Source organism: Oncorhynchus kisutch, linkage group LG19 (assembly GCF_002021735.2).
Source record: "Oncorhynchus kisutch isolate 150728-3 linkage group LG19, Okis_V2, whole genome shotgun sequence".
NCBI lineage: Eukaryota > Metazoa > Chordata > Actinopteri > Salmoniformes > Salmonidae > Oncorhynchus > Oncorhynchus kisutch.
In genome coordinates, this window is record NC_034192.2 from 14,446,282 (window position 1) to 14,466,091 (window position 19,810).

The 19,810-nt window shown below is 42.2% G+C and overlaps 1 protein-coding gene across 1 annotated transcript in view; it reads right to left on the minus strand.

Moving 5' to 3' along the window:
• Positions 1-2,697: 2,697 nt before the first annotated feature.
• LOC109864632 (myoD family inhibitor domain-containing protein-like) overlaps positions 2,698-19,810 on the minus strand; it is a 28,298-nt gene continuing 11,185 nt past the window's right edge. The window contains exons 4-5 of the mRNA XM_020452488.2: positions 11,617-11,910; positions 2,698-7,061 (exon numbers count right to left, since the gene is read on the minus strand). Coding sequence (XP_020308077.2) covers positions 6,811-7,061; positions 11,617-11,910 — 545 coding nt within the window. The 3' untranslated portion in view covers positions 2,698-6,810. The remainder of the gene's footprint in view (positions 7,062-11,616; positions 11,911-19,810) is intronic.

A 19,810-nucleotide genomic window follows, 5' to 3' on the forward strand; every position in this document is an offset into this window, starting at 1 on the left:
AACATGTGAATGAAGTCCACCTCTAATGTGAAACTGAGGCAACTAAAAACACCATTAAAACCCCGTCCCTTTAAACCCCCGTTCCTTTATGCAATAAAAAGTGACAGAATAAATTTGTTCTCATGGCTAAGGGCAGCAGACATTCATTTTCCTAAGTGACAATTCCATCCCACCCAGAAAGGAGAGGAAGGAAGTGAGAGAGAAAGAGCGTGCGCGCGAGAGAGCGAGGAAGAGAAAGAGGGGTGGCAAGGCACTCTGACTTATTTAATATTGTAAGAGCGATGACCCCAGGTCCAAGAAGCGCCAACTTTTAAGACTGAAAACAGAAACAATGGATTCGTCTTAATTGTGACATTACAGGCACTCGCACAGCCAGGAACAGAGGGGGACTGATTAAAAGGACGGGAAAGGTGGGTGACTTTGTGAAAAGGTCATCGCACACTTATACACCTGGGGTTTTCACGTATTTTCCTCTCAAAAAAAAAGAGAAGGAGAAAAAAAAAGAACAAATTCCTATGTGATAAAAAGAGTAAGGAAAGGCATTTCGGGTGCCGGGGATGATATTTTACAATGCATTAGTGAAATAAGATGGTAATTTCGTGGGCAGTGTGTATCCGGGCAGAAAATTACAAAAGGGAATGATCCTCCCTGTCTCTGTTAGCTTTCAGCGAGTTCGCCTGCCATCACCCAGGTGGGCTAGGCGTGGGGGTTAATTGAGAGGTTAACAGGAGGTTGTGTCAGTCAAAGGTCAGTGCTGTGCTCTACCCGGCAGGGGGCCCCGTGGTCTCCATGGTCCCTGCTAACCTCGCCGAGTGTTGGTGGCCGTGTTTCCGTGTTCCTCCGCTGCGTCTATGTGAGAGGCTTTCTAATAGAGAGTAGAGCAGAGGGGAGCCACACTGAGCCGTACTACAGACTACCTATTGTCTCAGTGATGAATAGTGGGAAAGATGAAAAAGGACAGTAGCGCAACAGAGTATCATAGGGTCTCTGGTCAGTGCTGTAGTCATACTACTGACCTCCCACATGACACACCGGTGTCATTTGATGTTACAATATAGTTGGATAAAAAAAATATATACTATAATACTATAAATTGCATAATATTGTAACTAACTGCCAATTCATAAGTATTTTGGAAAGCAGACAGTATAATTACAGAGCACCAGCTAAGAGTTGGTCAAAGTAGAAAGCACACAGACCTGACTTGGAGACCACCACACATTGACTGCTGCCAACCAATTAAGGATGTACAGTACATATGACATTCAGTGCATTCGAAAGTATTCAGACCCCTTGACTTTTCCCACATTGTTACAATTTAAACCATTTTTTGAATAACGCTGTATTTTCTTCCTCAATCTACACACAATGACAAAAAAAAAAAAAACTTTTGCTTTAAGGACAAAATTTAACATCATATTTACATAAGTATTCAGACCCTTTACTCAGTACTTTGTTGAGGCACATTTGGCAGTGATTACAGCCTCGAGTCTTCTTGGGTATGACGCTACAAGCTTGGTACACCTGTATTTTGGGATTTTCCCATTCTTCTCTGCAGATCCTCTCAAGCTCTGTCAGGTTGGATGGGTAGCGTCTAACCAGCCCCATAGCATGATGATGCCACCACCATGCTTCACGGTAGGGATGGTGCCAGGTTCCCTCCAGATGTGATGCTTGGCATTCAGGCCAAAGAGTTCAATCTTAGTTTCATCAAACCAGAGAACCTTGTTTCTCATGGTCCGAGAGTCCTTTAGGTGCCTTTTGGCAAACTCCATGTAGGCTGTCCTGTGTCTTTTATTGAGGCTTCCTTCTGGCTACTATACCATGATTACCAAATTGGTGGAGTGTTGCAGATATGGTTGTTCTTCTGGAAGGTTCACCCATCTCCACAGAGGAACTCTGGAGCTCTGTCAGTGACCATCGGGATCTTGGTCGCCTCCCTAACCAAGGGCCTTCTCCCCCGATTGCTCAGTTTGGCCAGGCGGTCAGCTCTAGAAAGAGTCTTGGTGGTTCCAAACTTCTTCTATTTAATAATGGAGGCCAACATAGTCTTTGGGACCTTCAATGCTGCAGACTTGTTTTGGTACGCTTCCCCAGATCTGTGCCTTGACACAATCCTGTCTCGGAGCTCTACGGACAATTCCTTCGACCTCGTGGCTTGGTTTTTGCTCTGATATGCACTGTCAACTGTGGTACCGTATATAGACCGGTGTGTGCCCTTCCAAATCATGTCCAACCAATTGAATTGACCATTGGTGATGTAGAAAAATCAAGGATGATAAATGAAAACAGGATGCACCTGAGCTCAATTGAGTCTTATAGTAAATAACACATTGTTTAAAAAAAAAAGGTTATACATTTGTAAAAATCTAAACAAATCTGTTTTTGCTTTGTCTTTGTGGTATTGTGTGTAGATTGATGAGGAAAAACATTATCCATTTTAGAATAAGGCTGTAATGTAACAAAAAGTGAGAAAAAAAAAAAGTGAAGGTGTCTGAATACCTTCCAAATGCACTTCATGTGCTTTAGCCATGTGTTCATCCTGTTAATCTCATGCCAATGCTAGGTACGGCATGACAAGAGTGACAAAACAGTTGGCTAAAGTGCCAACAGATCTGCTTCCATGCCAGGAAAGTGTTACACAATGGCTCATAGCAACTCTGAAGACAAGTAATAAAACATTTACAACATTCATACTTATTTTTAAAACGTTTTATTAGTTCAGACATGATTCTGAATTCATGTATAACAGCCTACAAAGTGTGTTGTATGCTAAATGCAGTGAAAAGAGGTCTTCTAGAAGATAGAAACGGTGAAGACGGTACAGTATATCACATACACATCAACTCATGGACAGAATATAAAAACATACGAGTTTGAAAAAAAAAAAGAGAAATACATGTAAATACTATGTCTTCACATTATCTATAGTGTTGTTCCTGTTAATAGGCCTGCATATCCAGAGGAAGACTGTGGTTAGTTTGTCATACGAACGTTAAGAGGTCTGCGGCTTCGTTTCATACAGAGTGCGACGGAACGCTATCGGCTGCGGAGGTGTCCTTCCGACTCCTTTAAACATAATAACAATCCACCATTAGAGAAGCAAGCCTAAGATTTGACAGCACATTATCTTTTGATGGTGTGAAGAGGAGGAACATTACCATTTAGAATAGCTACACACTAATGAGTCCCCTTGTTAAGTATCACTAAAACAAGATCAAAGCAAATCTTTTTTTCGAGGCCGAGGGAAATGATTCACCACAAACTCAACTTGATACACAGAATTAAGACGAGAAAAAAAATCTGCTGGGAAAAAAAATAAAATGTTGCGCATTAGTTTAGGATTCTCTTCTCCTCCGACTGACAGTCAAGAATATTTCCTTATTGTGTTGCGAGTCATTCACTTGTAATCCAAAAGCCGCTTATGGCAAACAGGGTCAGCCATGTCATAATTCCTTATCACTTTCTGTTTCTAAAGAGTGCAGTTGAAGTGGTAATACTGGAGGCAGTATCCCAAATACATGCCAAAATAACATCACAGAAGTAACCGTCGTACCGTACAGTATATAATCAAAGTGGAGTGTAAGACTGAGCAAATAATTGGTCGTCGTCAATGTAAAAACATTGTTTCCTACAATATGAAAATGTTGTGCAATTCAACAGTCGGACAAATTTCTTAGCCCTTGTATATTCCAGGTAGCCAGTATTTCCAATGTATATCCAGTATATTCCCGTCTTGAAAGATCGACAGGTGAAAACCATGGTGAGAGTCTTCAGGATAGACTAAAACCATTATTTCCAACAATATGGCTTTAACATTGCGTAAGGGCACACGCTACAGCATAACTCAAATGTTAATTAAATCATTAGTTATATCAGGCCAACAATCAGGAACAATCTGACAAGATTAATACTACGCATATCTGGAGTGAACTGCTGACGGTAGGCCTAAATCAAAATCTCCTCTGATCTAATAACAGCAATGGCAGCATACTCCAAAGCCTGACAACCCAGATGTCCTTTAACTCAATGTTAACCCTGTAGTTAACCCTGCCTGTGATCCATCACTCCTTCTCAAAGAGATTTGTTGACACAGGAGGTAGATATTTTGCTATTAGACTACATAGCATAAATGGTATCGTAATATCTGTCAAAAGACACTGGGATGGGACAATTAACAAGCGTTGGAGATTTTAGTTCTAGGTTTCCGAGATTAGCATTGGTTATACGTAATGGAGCTTCATTTGTAAGTAACTCAAGCACACTTGAACCCGAAAGACAACTAAAATGTGTCCTACAAAGCATGTACATTTACATCATTTAAATGGCACAGAACAAAAAGTGATTAAATACATTGTTAACAGAAAAGGTATACATTAATCTACCGGATTTAGTGCTGATCTTCAAACTTTCTTTACATGAAGCTTTTCAATACGTATAGGTTTAGCAAACTACAGTAGATATGGACTAGAACTACGGCTGTTCTGATCGGTTGACGCATATTGTTCATGAATGTGTCATGAAGGTGTATTAATATGAGTAGGAAAAACACATCCCAGAAACATCAACATTATTACAGTGTCATACAGTACTGACTAAACTCTAGAGGTCGACCGATTAATCGGAATGGTCGATTAATTAGGGCCGATTTCAAGTTTTCATAACAATCGGAAATCTGTATTTTTGGATGAACGATTTTGCAGATTTATTATTATTTTTTACACCTTTATTTAACGAGGCAAGTCAGTTAAGAACACATTCTTATTTTCAATGACGGCCTAGGAACGGTGAGTTAACTGCCTTGTTCAGGGGCAGAACGACAGATTATTACCTTGTCAGCTCAGGGATTCAATCTTGCAACCTTACAGTTAACTAGTCCAACGCCTGCCTCATGAGGAGCCTGCCTGTTATGCGAATGCAGTAAGAAGCCAAGGTAAGTTGCTAGCTAGCATTAAACTTATCTTATAAGAAACAATCAATCAATCATAATCACTAGTTATAACTACACATGGTTGATGATATTACTAGTTTATCTAGCGTGTCCTGAGTTGCATATAATCGATGCGGTGCGCATTCGCGAAAAAGGACTGTCGTTGCTCCAACGTGTACCTAACCATAAACATCAATGCCTTTCTTAAAATCAATACACAGAAGTATATATTTTTAAACCTGCATATTTAGCTAAAATAAATCCAGGTTAGCAGGCAATATTAATCAGGTGAAATTGTGTCACTTCTCTTGCGTTCATTGCACGCAGAGTCAGGGTATATGCAACAGTTTGGGCCGCCTGGTTCATTGCAAACTAATTTGCCAGAGTTTTACGTAATTATGACATAACATTGAAGGTACGGAAATACGGAATAGTTCAGTATTTCACTGAAAGAATAAACGTTTTGTTTTCGAAATGATCGTTTCCGGATTCGACCATATTAATGACCTAAGGCTCGTATTTCTGTGTGTTATTATGTTATAATTAAGTCTATGATTTGATAGAGCAGTCTGACTGAGCGATGGCAGGCACCAGCAGGCTCGTAAGCATTCATTCAAACAGCACTTTCGTGCGTTTTGCCAGCAGCTCTTTACTGTGCTTCAAGCATTGCGCTGTTTATGACTTCAAGCCTATCAACTCCCGAGATTAGGCTGGTGTAACCAATGTGAAATGGCTAGCTAGTTAGCGGGGTGCGCTAATAGCGTTTCAAACGTCACTCGCTCTGAGACTTGGAGTAGTTGTTCCCCTTGCCCTGCATGGGTAACGCTGCTTCGAGGATGGCTGTTGTCGATGTGTTCCTGGTTCGAGCCCAGGTAGGAGCGAGGAGAGGGATGGAAGCTATACTGTTACATTGGCAATACTAAAGTGCCTATAAGAATATCCATTAGTCAAAGGTATATGAAATACAAATCGTATAATTCCTATAATAACTACAATCTAAAACTTCTTAACTGGTAATATTGAAGGCTCATGTTAAAAAGGAACCACCAGCTTTCATATGTTCTCATGTTCTGAGCAAGGAACTTAAACGTTAGCTTTCTTACATGGCACATATTGCACTTTTACTTTATTTTCCAACACTTTGTTTTTGCATTATTTAAACCAAATTGAACATGTTTCATTATTTATTTGAGGCTAAATTGATTTTATTGATGTATTATATTAAGTTAAAATAAGTGTTCATTCAGTATTGTTGTAATTGTCATTATTACAAATAAATAAAAATTGTCCGATTAATCGGTACCGGCTTTTTTTGGTCCTCCAATAAATCGGTATCAGTATTGAAAAATCATAATCGGTCAACCTCTACTAAACACACTAAAAGGCTGCTAAATATCAAAGTAAAATATGGATTCCTTTGATTTTGCGTCAGGAATTGACAGTTTGGTCGAGAAAAAGAAGAACACTTTTAAAGGCAAATATGTCAGTCGGATAGGATTCCTGAAATGATAGAGATCTTCCTATCCAATAAGGCATCTAAAGTAATACTGTTTAAAGAGCTGATTAACATATTTGTCAACAGTAAACACACTTTGGTTAATTAAAACAACATGTTTATACTTGTGGTATGTAACAAAAGCATTTCTAAACTATTTTTGGCCCCTGCTTGGCCATGTTGGCAGAGAGGCCCAGTGTAGATTAACAGATCCCTCTGTGTAGGCTTATATCGAAGGCACGCACTTGTACACACGCACATATGCTAACTCACCCCACCCCATTAACCCACAAACACTTTCCCCCTCTCCCTCCCTCTGCTGGAGTGTAAAGTACAGGTTACAGTAGCAATACGGCCATCATTCCCAATCCCATCATGGCCCTTCCTATGTGGGGAAGCAGATGCCGCAGCACTCCATGCAGATCTCCAGGCAGTCGGAGGACTCGCAGCAGGCGTCCATGATGCCACAGTCCATGTCGTCGCAGGGGCAGTTGCAATCGTCTCCCATGTCCTCAGCGCAGCAGCAGCAGCAGACCTCCGACGTGCAGGTGCCACAGCTAGCCTGGGCCACCACCATGTTGCACAGGGTCAGGAACTCACAGAACAGACAGGCCAGGATGCAGTGGACACAGCAGTCTGGGTCCAACACACACCATGTCCATAGAGACGGGTGGAGGATGATGAAAAAGGATGAAGGATACATGAAAAAAAAAACACAGAAAACATGATCAAATACAAAGAAAACAAAACAGAAAACAAGAACTAAAGCCTATTAAAAGCCAGTGGGAAAGATCTGATTAAAACCCCTGCCTGGAACGGAGCGAGTTAATCCCTGGGTCCTTTGTAATCAGAAGCCTTGAGCAGGGCTCAGGCAGTTATACAGTCACAAATCAGACTGGCCAATTACTCAGACACATACAGTATGATAATGTCCTAACAGTAAATAGGGCAAGATAACAGACTATCACTATTAACTGACAAAATAATTTGCAAAACAGACAAAACCACAGATTGAAATTGAACAACGGTAGAATAGTCAATAGTAGAATATTGTCTCTATGGATGAAACTGTGTCCATGACTGGGTGTGTGTATTGTCTGGGCGTGAACCTGTGTGTGTGTGTGTGTGTGTGTGGGCATGAACGTGTGTGTGTGTGTGTGTGTGTGTGTGTGTGCATTCAGGTGCATAAGAGAGAGTGTAAACTGAGTAGAAGGTGCAGACTAAGCAGGGAGGAGGAAGGAAGGCCAAATGGAATCAGGGAAAATTCCAAAAGGGACTGAATTCCACTTTTGAGTTTTGATTAGCAGCTTTCTAAATAATTGGGGCATTATCATGCAAATGCAGACATGATTACGTAAAGCTGATTAGCAAAGTCCGAATTCTTCTCTCTGGCAAATTGTTGTGCCAATGCTGCCATTTTCCTCATCACTGATTAACATTCAACCTCTTCTTCGACCTTTTACGTGGCTGGGGAGCACGACGCCAAATCACTGTTGTCTTCCAATGAACGGATGGAAAGCCCTCTCTGCTTCACCAATGAGACAGCTGTCGTTTTATTTTATGGAATTTATTAGTCTGTTTTTTGTTCAGAATGTAAGTGATGTCATGCACTAATGGCCGTTACATGAAAATCAGGTGGTACACAGTAAAAACAAAAAAAATTGACGGACAACAGATTTAGACAAAACGAAGTAAAGAACATGTAGACATTTTTAAAAATCAAAGCACATGCAAGCATTTTAAACAATGTTAGTTGAAATGAACAAACATCTTTGTACTATAAGTCCTGTGTCACAGATCTCCTCTGCCGGGCTGTTTTCTGTACCATGCAAGGAGCTGAGAAGGCTCTCCCAGCAGAGCCAGCCCAGAAGAGCTTTGGAGCTGCAAGATATGGATATGGATGCAGAAAAATGCCAGTACAAACAGAGTGCATTTTCAGAACTTTCATCAGACCATCCTCAGCCTGTCAGAAAGACAGGGCTCCTTTCTGACTGGGTTTGAGGAAGAGAATGAAGGAGAAGGAAAAGAGGAGAGGATGGGACGGGCTGAAGAACACTGAATGCTCATGTTTGAGCAATCAAATTCCCCCCCCCCCCCCCCCCCCTGTTCCCTCACACAGGCAAAGCTTGACCAGTGGCGCTGTATCAGATACAAACCAGATAGAATGCCAACATGGAACAATACAATTGTGTTCCCAAAGATGTTTGAACGCAGCTAAATCATAGGCAAACTACAACGGAGACACTTTCGAAGAAACGCTTCATTTGTCAGCATTTGAAACGATGGCATTAAGTTACTGAAAAATCATGAATTCATGATACTGTGCCTATACATATTGTGCACCGTATCCTAGAACTGAAAGCGCTTGTGTACTACTGGAGAAAGTGGAATGAGCAGAACTTTGCCAATGTCAAATGATGAAACCTCAAAGCCTCTCAAACCTTGAAAGACGCCTTGCAATAATTAAGCTAGTACCAGAACAGTACACGGTTCTGATACAAAATGATCTAAATACTGGCCATAGCGTCAAGCAGTTAGGGCATCTTAGTTAGCTATTCACTTGGATGTATGATTCAACAGCAGCGATTAGTGAAAACCTTACAGAAGGGGGTGAGGAAGGGGGCTGGGTCATGTACACAAGAACGCCAGACATCTCTCCTACCACAAAGAAAAATACGGCGGAAATTGACACCGCCTCAGCGAGAGATCGTTCATGTTTAATGTCAGGCCGCGGCGAAGATGCCCAGATTCTGGAGGGCCAAAAACAGCGGCGAGCGCATCAGAGGAAATTGTTTGAGACATCTGGAGAAAGAAAAAAACTCCAAAGGCTCACATCAAAAAGAGGAGCAGCATGACATAAAACAAGCTGGAATGGGTGCACACCATCGAGCCAAAACGAAAACATTCAAATGAAGAGAGACTGTTGGATGGAGGGCCAGGATACCGCCTAGCTGCCTGCCAAAAGCATAGGGAGGGAGAGAAGGAGGGTGAGGGAGAGCGATTGAGAGGAGAGGCCCACCCCATGCAGTAGCCTTTACAGTGCAAGTCCATAACGCATGAATGAGGGTCAAACTTGTGGCTATGGGGAATATACACACAAACCAAGGTGTGACGACAGAGCAAGCAGACTACAGAGCAAAGAAAGCATTCCAAATCAGTCACCACAAAGCCCTTAAAAAGTATTGGATGGGACTTAAGGAGCTCAAATCATAATTGAATTTTTAAAATTTAAACACAAAAAAGGCCCCAACCGACCCCCAGCCTGACTAAAAGACGAGCGGTAAACAACTCTTCAGTCAGTAGGAAATACAGAACTTATCACAGCTTTATTTCAGTGCTAGAGATCATGTGCCAAGAATGCTCTGTTGTAGAATCCCCTGAGCTAGGTCCTCTTCCAGAGGAGCTGTTTGGTAGCTCATTTCACAGGCAAACAGATTATGGTAATCCATGTAAACATTAAAACACAACAGCTTGCTGTTTTCCGCCGGGAAATAAATACTTGAGTGTGAACATATTGACTTTAGAAAACACAAGTCGGGAAAATAAGCAACACAAAAGCTGTAATGAGACAGACTTATTGAACTGTTGCTGCTATTTGAGTTTGCCAATTAAGATGTGGAAGAAAACATGACACCGGTGGAATACATCATTGGAGAATATTTAACTTGTATCATACCTTATATTTATAGGGAACTCTATCACTTGTTAGTCTCAGCCCTACCGCCAATCTGCTGCATATTTCAAATAGCGTAACCTTGGTGAAGACAATCTCAAATTCCCCAATCCATATAAAAACACACAGTGAGCTCCAAAAGCACTTTGGATTTGAAATGATACAATGACTATGAGGTTAAAGTGCAGACTGTTAAGCTTTAATTTGAGGGTGTCATTCAGGACTACCCATCATCATGGTAGCATCCACATGAATGAAGGTGTGTTTAGAAACATATTCTACTCTTATTTGCAATCAAAGTGACTCCAGAAGGACAACACATTATGTACCATTCATTTCTATTGGGCACAAAATAATCTGAAAACACAACCAAAAACAAACAGCAAATGCATCCAACAAGTCTGTAAGAGTCACAAGCTTGATGTAATCATTCTGAGCTATGAATATAGGACCTAATAATACACTTTTGACTACACATAAATGAATTTTGTCCCAATACCTTCGGTCTACTAAAATGGGGGGACTATGTACAAGAAGTGCTGTAATTTACAAACGGTTCACCCGATATGGACGAAAATACACAAAAATTAAAGCTGGTAGTGTGCACTTTAACCTCAGCAATCGTATCATTTCAAATCCAAAGTGCTGGAGTACAGAGCTAACATTAAAAAAATGTGTCACTGTCCCAATACTTTTGGAACTCACTGTATCACACTTCCTATCATCCAATCTTATTTTTACTCCCTCTTCCTCTATAAGACAAAGTAAAAGACAAAGTGAGAGGAGTCCGAGACGAGGCGATGATAAGCAGGGAGCAGCAGGCAGGTTAGATAATGGATAGCAGATAACAGATAGCAGACAGCTGTTACAAGATAAAAAAGAGGATGTGTATGTGTGTGATTCCCAGACAGACAGAGCCACTGTTAATGAGGAGCCACAGTGGGGCTGGAGACTGGAGGACAGACATGAGCCCATGCAGAGGGAGGAAGGTATGAAAGGAGGGATGACACTTCGCAGGCAACCTGGGCGGCTCAGCCTCATTAGCGGGTCACACCTTACTGACCATTAGTCATTCAGAACACCAATCACCTTCATTACACTCACCTCCGCACAACACCAGAGAAAATGATGGTTCCTCCTGAATTCTAAAATCCATCCTTTCGGTTGTTGTTGAGTAAAATAAAGCCATAGGAAGCAGGCCTTGACCAAATGAAAGTGTACTTTCATCATTAAAATAAGACAACCGACAGAATCTGTCCATTTGACTGTCTATTCTGTCCCCTCCACAAATAGCATTTTAAATGGTGGAAGACCTGCCCTAAAGGTGTTGATGAAGTGCTAGGGGAAAGTCAAGCCAAGCAGATGAAGGATGTGTGTGTTCATTGTGTGATTATTAGTGTGTGAGTGACTCTAATGACCTTAAGTTGGAGCACAGTACTTACCTCCTAGTGAGAGAGTGTGTTCTATATAAGACAGAGTATGTGTGTGTACAGTCGGCGCCCAGTATTTATAACTCACCCTCTGGTAATGTCCCAGGCTTGTGGGATCCGGTGGAGCTTCCCTTACTCTGTCTGCTGCTGTCGCTGTTGACCGACGGGCTGGAACGAAGCTGGCTCTGCATCTTCTGGGAGACGCCGGGCGATGGGTGCTGCTCCACCCCACAGGTACATTGCCGGCGAATTCCATTGCCGTTACTCAGGCCGGTGGAGGATTGGTGGTCATTTTGACTGCTGGCAGAAGCAGTTTCTTCTCCTCCCTCGTCGGGCTCTCCCTGCGCAGAGGTGGTTGGCTGGGGCAGCGGCTGAGGTTGAGCTGGATGGGAAAAGTTTTTTTTTTTATGTCACTCGTCTCTTTTCAGTTAGTGAGGACTTACTGTGCTTTCAGCATGTTTGACAGAGAACATGGCATTTATTCTCTACTCAGGTTATATAGAGAAGGATGTTTAGAAGGTTCAAGGTACTGCGTGTCTTTGTTATGTGCTCATGACAAGTACCAAATAAGTCACTTAAGGTTACTCTTTTCATACCATCAGAACAGATATGGGAATCCCGAGGCTAAACCTTCAACAACTGTCCTTTTCTTGTACTGTCATCGTGGAGCCTTAACAAATAAAAGAGCACAGAAGAGGATGCAACCTTCACCACAGCCAAATGATCACACAGTACAGTATCCCTGTAGGTGAACAGTGATTGAACAAGCGTTTTCTTGGAGAAGCACCCAGGTGAGTTAAGACGGAGAGAGAGAGAGAGACTGATCATGCATTCCTGCCTCTGCTACAGTAGAGTAGTGATTTCCCTTCCCCTTTCGCAAAGCTCTGGCTGTTCACACTCTTACAGTCGCTCCACGTGTGACAGGTAGCAGCCAGCCATGAAGAGTCAACCCCCGAACAAATGAACGTCGGGCCATCTGATAAAATAAAGGGAGCGGTGACATTTCCAGGGGAAGAGACTCCTGCACCTCCAGCTCTACAGGGAGCTAGCTAGCTCCTGCATTTTACGTCCCATCTGCATCACAAAGGAGAGACAGGTAGCAGCACGGTGACTTATTGATCTCCGTTGAATTATTCAGCTCTTTAGGGTTTCTCCCCCTTTCTTTTTCACAACCTCTGCATTTTTAGGGTGCGAGTGCTGTACAAGAGGCGGCCCATACAGCAATACAACACTCACAGGGGAACTTTGTTGGCGACAGCCACACGATGTAGTGTTGATTTGGAGAGTGCTACTACTGTACCTGAACTTTTCCAAGTCCAAGTGGATGCACCAAACAGCGATCTGAAAATGCCCATTCTTTCGTTCCTTTCTGCTCACCAACTAGTACAAATTGTTAACAAGAGAAAGGAAAAAAAATTGAGCTCTAGCCAAACATTTTTTTTTACAACACTCAGCACCCGGGGGGAGACTTCTCTGACGAGAATGTAGATGCAAAACAATGCAATTAAAGAGAGACACTGCTTTGTCTCCTTGTACAGTGGTCCGCATGCTGCCTCTATAAACAAAATACTTTTGGGATCAGGTTTCAATGCAAATTGAATTAGCACAAAGGAGAATTCATTATGCTCTGGTTTAAACCCAGGTTGATAGATTTGACAGCTTTTTACGTGACATTGTTAGTAAACTACGGTGGCTAAAAAAGGAGATTCAACAATTGCTTGTTGCTTTCTTTCACCATATCCACATGTAACTTGTGTGATATCAATTTTGTTCTTCTATAGTGAACATCAACAATCTATTCTGTGATAAGGCACATTTTGTAACAGTGGAATTCAGAATCGGAAACAAACACACCATAATATAAACTAGTACAAAAGTTATCTTAAGCTTGCCACCCAAGTGGCGCAGCGGTCTAAGGCCCCCCCTCGGGTTCGATCCCAGGCTGTCTCACAGCAGGCCGTGACCGGGAGACCCATGAGGCAGCGGACAATTGGCCCGTCGTTGTCAAGGCTTAGGGGAGGGTTCGGCCGGCCGGGATTTCCTCGTCTCACCATGCTCTGGCAACTCCTTGTGGCGGGCCGGGTGCCTGCAAGCTGACTTCGGTTGTCAGTTGGACGGCGTTTAGTGAGCAGTGTGTCAAGAAGCAGTGCGGCGCATGGCTCTCGACCTTCGCCTTCCGGAGTCCGTAGGGGAGTTGCAGCAATGAAACAAGACTAACTACCAATTGGATAACACACAATTGGGGAGAAAAGGGGGTCAATGTAAAAAGTGATATATAATAAGCTCAATACCCTTTACTGAAATAGCCTACTGGGTGGGTACAAACACAGTATGTAGGCAGGACTATGTGACGCCACACTCTGGCCTAAAAGACGACATTTGCCTATGAAATAAATTACCCATAGCAGCTTGTGTAATAAAGCAGTCTCTTTTCTCATACAGAGGTCATGGAGGCATCCACAAACGACCAACCCACAGTCTGTCTATTCCCTGCCTCAGCCAGCATAATTACCTTTCCCTTTGGAGAAAGTCAAGCTTTCAATTTACGAAGTATAAATAGTTATTAGGAAACCACCAGATAAAAAAGTAGCGGTTTGGGTTTCCGACACACTAGAAAGCCTAGAAAGTGGTTCAAGTGCGAGCCTAGGAAGACACATTTCCAGGGACAGGTTCCCAGTGTCACTGGCAGACATTTTTATTTTTACCCAGAGAAGGCAATGGGAGACGAAGATGAATGAACAGGGTAACATTCAGAATCATTGATCACGTTAATGATGATCCTGCCAAAGATGACGGCATGATGAACCATGTAACCACACTGAACCAAGCCAGCTTGTAGAACATAGAATATACTGTAGAACTCCTTCTGGTAATAAGAGAGAAATAGAACTAGCAGCAATAGACAGTAACAGTCAAACATCAACTTGGATAACAACTGTATACTCTATAGATCAAGTATACAATATAAATGCCTATGTAATATAAATGCACTACAAAGTCAATATTCCTACCCAGACAAGGAAACATATCCCCCATAAAAAAAATATATATATTAAAAAATCCCCCCAAAAGTTTAAATAATCATAAGCGATTAAAATTGAACAGTTGAGTGGTTTACCACAAAAACTTGTTCGGAGCTGGTGGACGTACGCAACCTGACAGATCGCATTAAAAAAACATGTTTAGGAGAGGAAGAAAAAAAGCACACTTCAAATTGGACTTCTAACCACCCGATTTCTAACACAACAACTGTTGAGAGTGTACATCTGTAGTTGAATAATACATGGAGTAGTCCTCTACACAGGCTGTCAAACATATCAGAGGGAACTGGGGGTGAGTGGTTCTTGACTGTCTAAGCAGCATCCCAATTTGGTCCCTTATATCTGACAGGCTCAAATATCTCGGGAGCATTTTTTTATTAAAAGGCCAGTGTTTGATGGATTCATGAAGAACACACAAATATAATTGCCATTTGTCACCAAGTGTTCAGCAAGTAGTACCCCCACGCCATGGGGACAGCAGCACCGGTGCGCCTAGAGCGCGCTACGGTCTGTGTGCGGGATCGCTCTGTATGTAAAACTGTGTATAAACACCTACGTTTTGTTTTGTGTGCCAGGAAATAGGTCCTACAGGAAGAATTCAAAATTGCACCCAAAAGACACGAGTATAACACTGACCCACCAGGAAGACACAGGAATATGAACATCAACTCAAATGTGCTGTATAAACAATTATACGACTAAGAGGTCAAAACAGGGCAGCTTGGAATTCTCATTTGCACATTACTACCCTGTAAGTCATAGGTAAGGCAGGAGCTGGATTGAAAAACATAGAACGCTGTGCTTCTATGGCTCAATCCTTTTTAATATTAAACGGGAGAGAGAGTTCTGTTTGCAGAGACCTATTAGGATGCCTATCATAAGGAACATACAGTTAGTTATTCAAATGTCACACGTCAGCAGGCTAAACAGATCCATCCAGCCCCATCTCCTAACAGCTAGCCAGATACAGCTTGTCAAATGCACTGTGGAATACTCACAGGGGGGTGAGGGGGGGGGACAAATATGACAAACAAGATGTAAACTAATCCAACAGGAGCATCTCTTTCAAAAACACTGAAAGGCACTTAAAATGGTAATCCTTCAAGTAACTTGTTTGTTTATCTTTGTACTCATTACATATGTACATATTATAAACATGTTTCCTACACATGTTCCGACCTTATACCTGGTTGATCGAAATGCTAATTTGTGAATGTGCCCATGACCTAGCAGTGGTCTCATCGTCCCCTAAACAGCCTGGGGTGGCGTTTCCCCTCCTAACAAACACCCCTGTAATGTCTGGCTGGCTGGGTTGCTCAATCCAAAAGGGATAGATTTTCTCATTAGAAATTATACGTCTCCCTTTCCCATAGTTATAGACGCAAAACCAGGGGAATTATATGTGGAGGAGGAGGGGGAAAAAAATAGCACCATAAATGTTATTACAAAGGCTCATATTTTTAAAAAAATATCAAAGCTCATTTACAGTTTGACCTTCCAACTCTCTGACAAGGACTTTCTTTATTGTGTCAGAGGACAGGTTGTTGGAAGCGACATGCAATGTCAGAGTCATCGTGAGTTGTCCTTTCAACTCCCCCAACTCAACACAACCCAGGCTGTGATCATTGCACATGTGAGCATCAGGTGTAAAAAAAAAAAAGGCATTTTAATTGCATTCAAATTTACTCAAATCTAGCGTGAAAATGTTGATGAGTGTTAGGGTGCTGTAGCTTAGAATAGCCTGCATAAACTAGTCCAACAAGCCTAGTCTAACTAATTAATGGACAATAGCATTCACCTAAAAAAGAATTGTATAGCAGGAAGGCATTCAACACGTGACAATCTCAGGATGACTCTGTGGTGGTTGTCGTGGTAATGTCAGATCACTCCTATACTAAAAAAGTAACCGTCCAACTGATCACACACAGCTCTATTCATCTTAGCCTAGTGACCATCGGCCATCTGTGCCCATTGAGGGAACTAAATTACCTTCTCTGATAGGATACTCTATCAGCAGGACGTGACAGGTTATGCGACAGAAGTGTTTTAACTCCATTAGCCCTCCTACCCTCCATTCTGATGGTATTCTATAATATTGCATCTAATTCCTGGAGAAACATCCAGACTTATTTTCTTGCCATTTTGAATGAGGAAAGTTACTACTACTCAGCTGGTTTTCAGCTGGTTCACACACTTCATTCTCTGTGACAAATTATCATTCAAATTTGGGCCTTCAAATGTAACCTGCTGTAGTGATCTGACACTTGAGTGTTTTAATATTCTGAGCCATCCTCTCTTTCCCTTGTTTGCAGTCTCTTCCCTATTTTAGACTGCCTCTCTCTCACCCTCTTGATAACAATGACAAGGAAAGCAGGGCATCTGGGATTTCCTCATTTCAAATTTGGTCATTTCGCCACTGATTGAGGGGGGAAAAAATAACCCCTTCGGACCTTGTTCTGCTTAATTACATTTTACAGTGGAGAAGGCATCTTGAAAGACAAGAGCTTGATTCGACGACCTGAACCTTTCAGGCGCTCTTGGGGGAGTTGGAGGCTATCATCAATTACCCTTCGATTTCAAAACGGAACATTTGGCGAGATGAATATGTCTGACTGCTATCTAAATCATTAAAAACACCCAATGAGATGCCGTTTTCTCTTAAATGAATCACATTGAGAGGAAAATCATTCACATTGTGCAAACGCCAAAAGCTCACAGGCGTTGAAGTTCTTCTCGTTCCCCCTTTTGTGTTGTGTGGAATTTGGTGTGCTGCTAATTTGAATGGTGCAAATGTAGCAGAACAGAACAGATCAAAGACATCCACCACAGCCTTAAAATTACACTTTTCTCCCTCCTTTTCATCAAAGATTTTTTTTTTAAATGAAAAGACCTGTGCTGTGACTGTCTTAAGCTTTATAAAATCCAAATGTTTCCCCAATCTGTTTCCATCTGAGAGCAAGAGAGGAGTGTAGTAAAATCAAATGTAAACATGTCTTCACAAGTTTAAGAAAATTCACATATAGCACAGATTTATGCTTTACACAGGCATCTACCACATTTTCTAGAAAGATCAATTATGACGTGACTCAGAGCAGCCCTAGGGGAGCTGCCAGACTCCATACTCGCAGAGTGCTCCACCCTCTCTGATGACTCAAAACCAAAATTAAGCAGCAGCGAAGTGGAGTGAGGAGATTATTTTCAGCTTCAGTTACATTGATGACTCACAGATTCCACAAATTTCTAAATCTCTATGCTGAAGTTAGCTACAAATTCCACAGGAAACAGACTTGTTTGAAATTCAAAAGGGGCACAGTGCATCTGGAGGGAGGGCATTACTGTACTAACAGCAGCAGAGAGGAGGACAGATGCATTCCAAATCAACACACAGCAACAAAAAAACTACAAAAGGAACTAGGCAAAACTGACCTGTCCATATTTTTTTTTATTTTTTTATTTTACCTTTATTTAACCAGGCAAGTCAGTTAAGAACAAATTCTTATTTTCAATGACGGCCTGGGAACAGTGGGTTAACTGCCTGTTCAGGGGCAGAACGACAGATTTGTACCTTGTCAGCTCGGGGGTTTGAACTCACAACCTTCCGGTTACTAGTCCAACGCTCTAACCACTAGGCTACCCTGCCGCCCCATAACGGCCAGCTAGTATAGGGTCTGTATGGGGCAGACAGTCTATAAAAAAATATCTATAGACATGGTTCCTTTATTTGCTCAGTATCAATCTGAGCATTAACCACAGCTAATGGGACAGCTATGGGTCAATGGTCTTTGTCTTCAGAGGTGCCAATCAGGGCATTAAGCTGTGTGATCAGACTAGGGGACAGAGGTGCTAGTCTGCCTCTGAGTGGGTTTTTAACGGAGACGGCCGTATTGATTTCAGCTCTAGCCAGGGAGCGCCGTCTGCACGGTGTCTGAATGGAGCCAGCCCAGCCGGGTCCCCAGTCACAGTCCAGTGATCAGAGCCCTGGCAGAATGACCTACCAGAGAGGTGGTGAACCTGCAAACATCGTGGGGGCAACATCACTAGAGATCTCTGTAATAGAAAAGGGTTTTAACCTTAATGTTGGAGCCAAAACCCTGTTAGAAGCCAAGTAATCCCCCCTGCACTGCTCTCATTTGAAGTGGGACCCTGTGTGTGTGTGTGAGAGAGAGAGAGAGCTTTCCTTCTCTCTTCTCCAAGGCACTCTCTCTGTGCTGTATTGTGGAGTTGGTTCGGGAACCAACAGAGTGGAGCTGCACCAGGGCATTGCTGTTCAGGGAATGCAGCAGAGCCTTCGCAGTAGAGTTGATATAGCGGAGCTCTGTGCACACCTGCTCTGACTGCTCCAAGATGACAGGTAAACTAGGGAATGAGATCTAGGCCTGTGTGTTTTACTCCGATTACAAAACTGACAATTTGAATGTGTTTAAGTATTCAAATCTTCCCTCCAACACGGCAAAACAATATTTCGTTCTCCATAGCCAATAACCTTGTTTATTTGCATTATGGCGGTGATAAGATATCCACACATTAGACATACTTGTGTATAAGATTTCAGTACACAGATGGGTGTGAATACAGTGCCTTCAGAAAGTATTCAAACCCCTTGACTTTTTTCACATGGTTACAAAAACAGCCTTATTCTAAAATGGATTAAATAAAAATCCTCAGCATTCTACACACAATAGCCCATAATGCCATAGGGAAAACAAGTTAGTAGGAATTTTTGCAAATGTTTTACCAATAAAAAAACTGAAATACCTTATTTACATAAGTATTCAGACCCTTTGCTATGAGACTCGAAATTGAGCTTCGGTGCATCCTGTTTCCATTTAAGTGTCTACAACTTGTTTGGAGTTCATCTGTGGTGAATTCATTTGATTGGACATGATTTGGAAAGGCACACACCTGTCTATATAACACAGTTGACAATGCAAGTCAGAGCAAAAATAAAGCTATGAGGTCGAAGGAATTGTCCGTAAAAAACTCTGAGACAGGATTGTGTCAAGGCACAGATCTGGGGAAGGGTACCAAAAAAAGTCTTCAGCATTGAAGGTCCCCAAGAACACAGTGGCCTCCATCATTCTTAAATGGAAGAAGTTTGGAATCACCAAGACTCTTCCTAGAGCTGACAGCCTGGCCAAACTGAGAAATCAGGGGAGAAGTGCCTTGGTCAGGGAGGTAACTAAGAACCCGATGGTCACTCTGACAGAGCTCCACAGTTCCTCTGTGGCGATTGGAGAACCT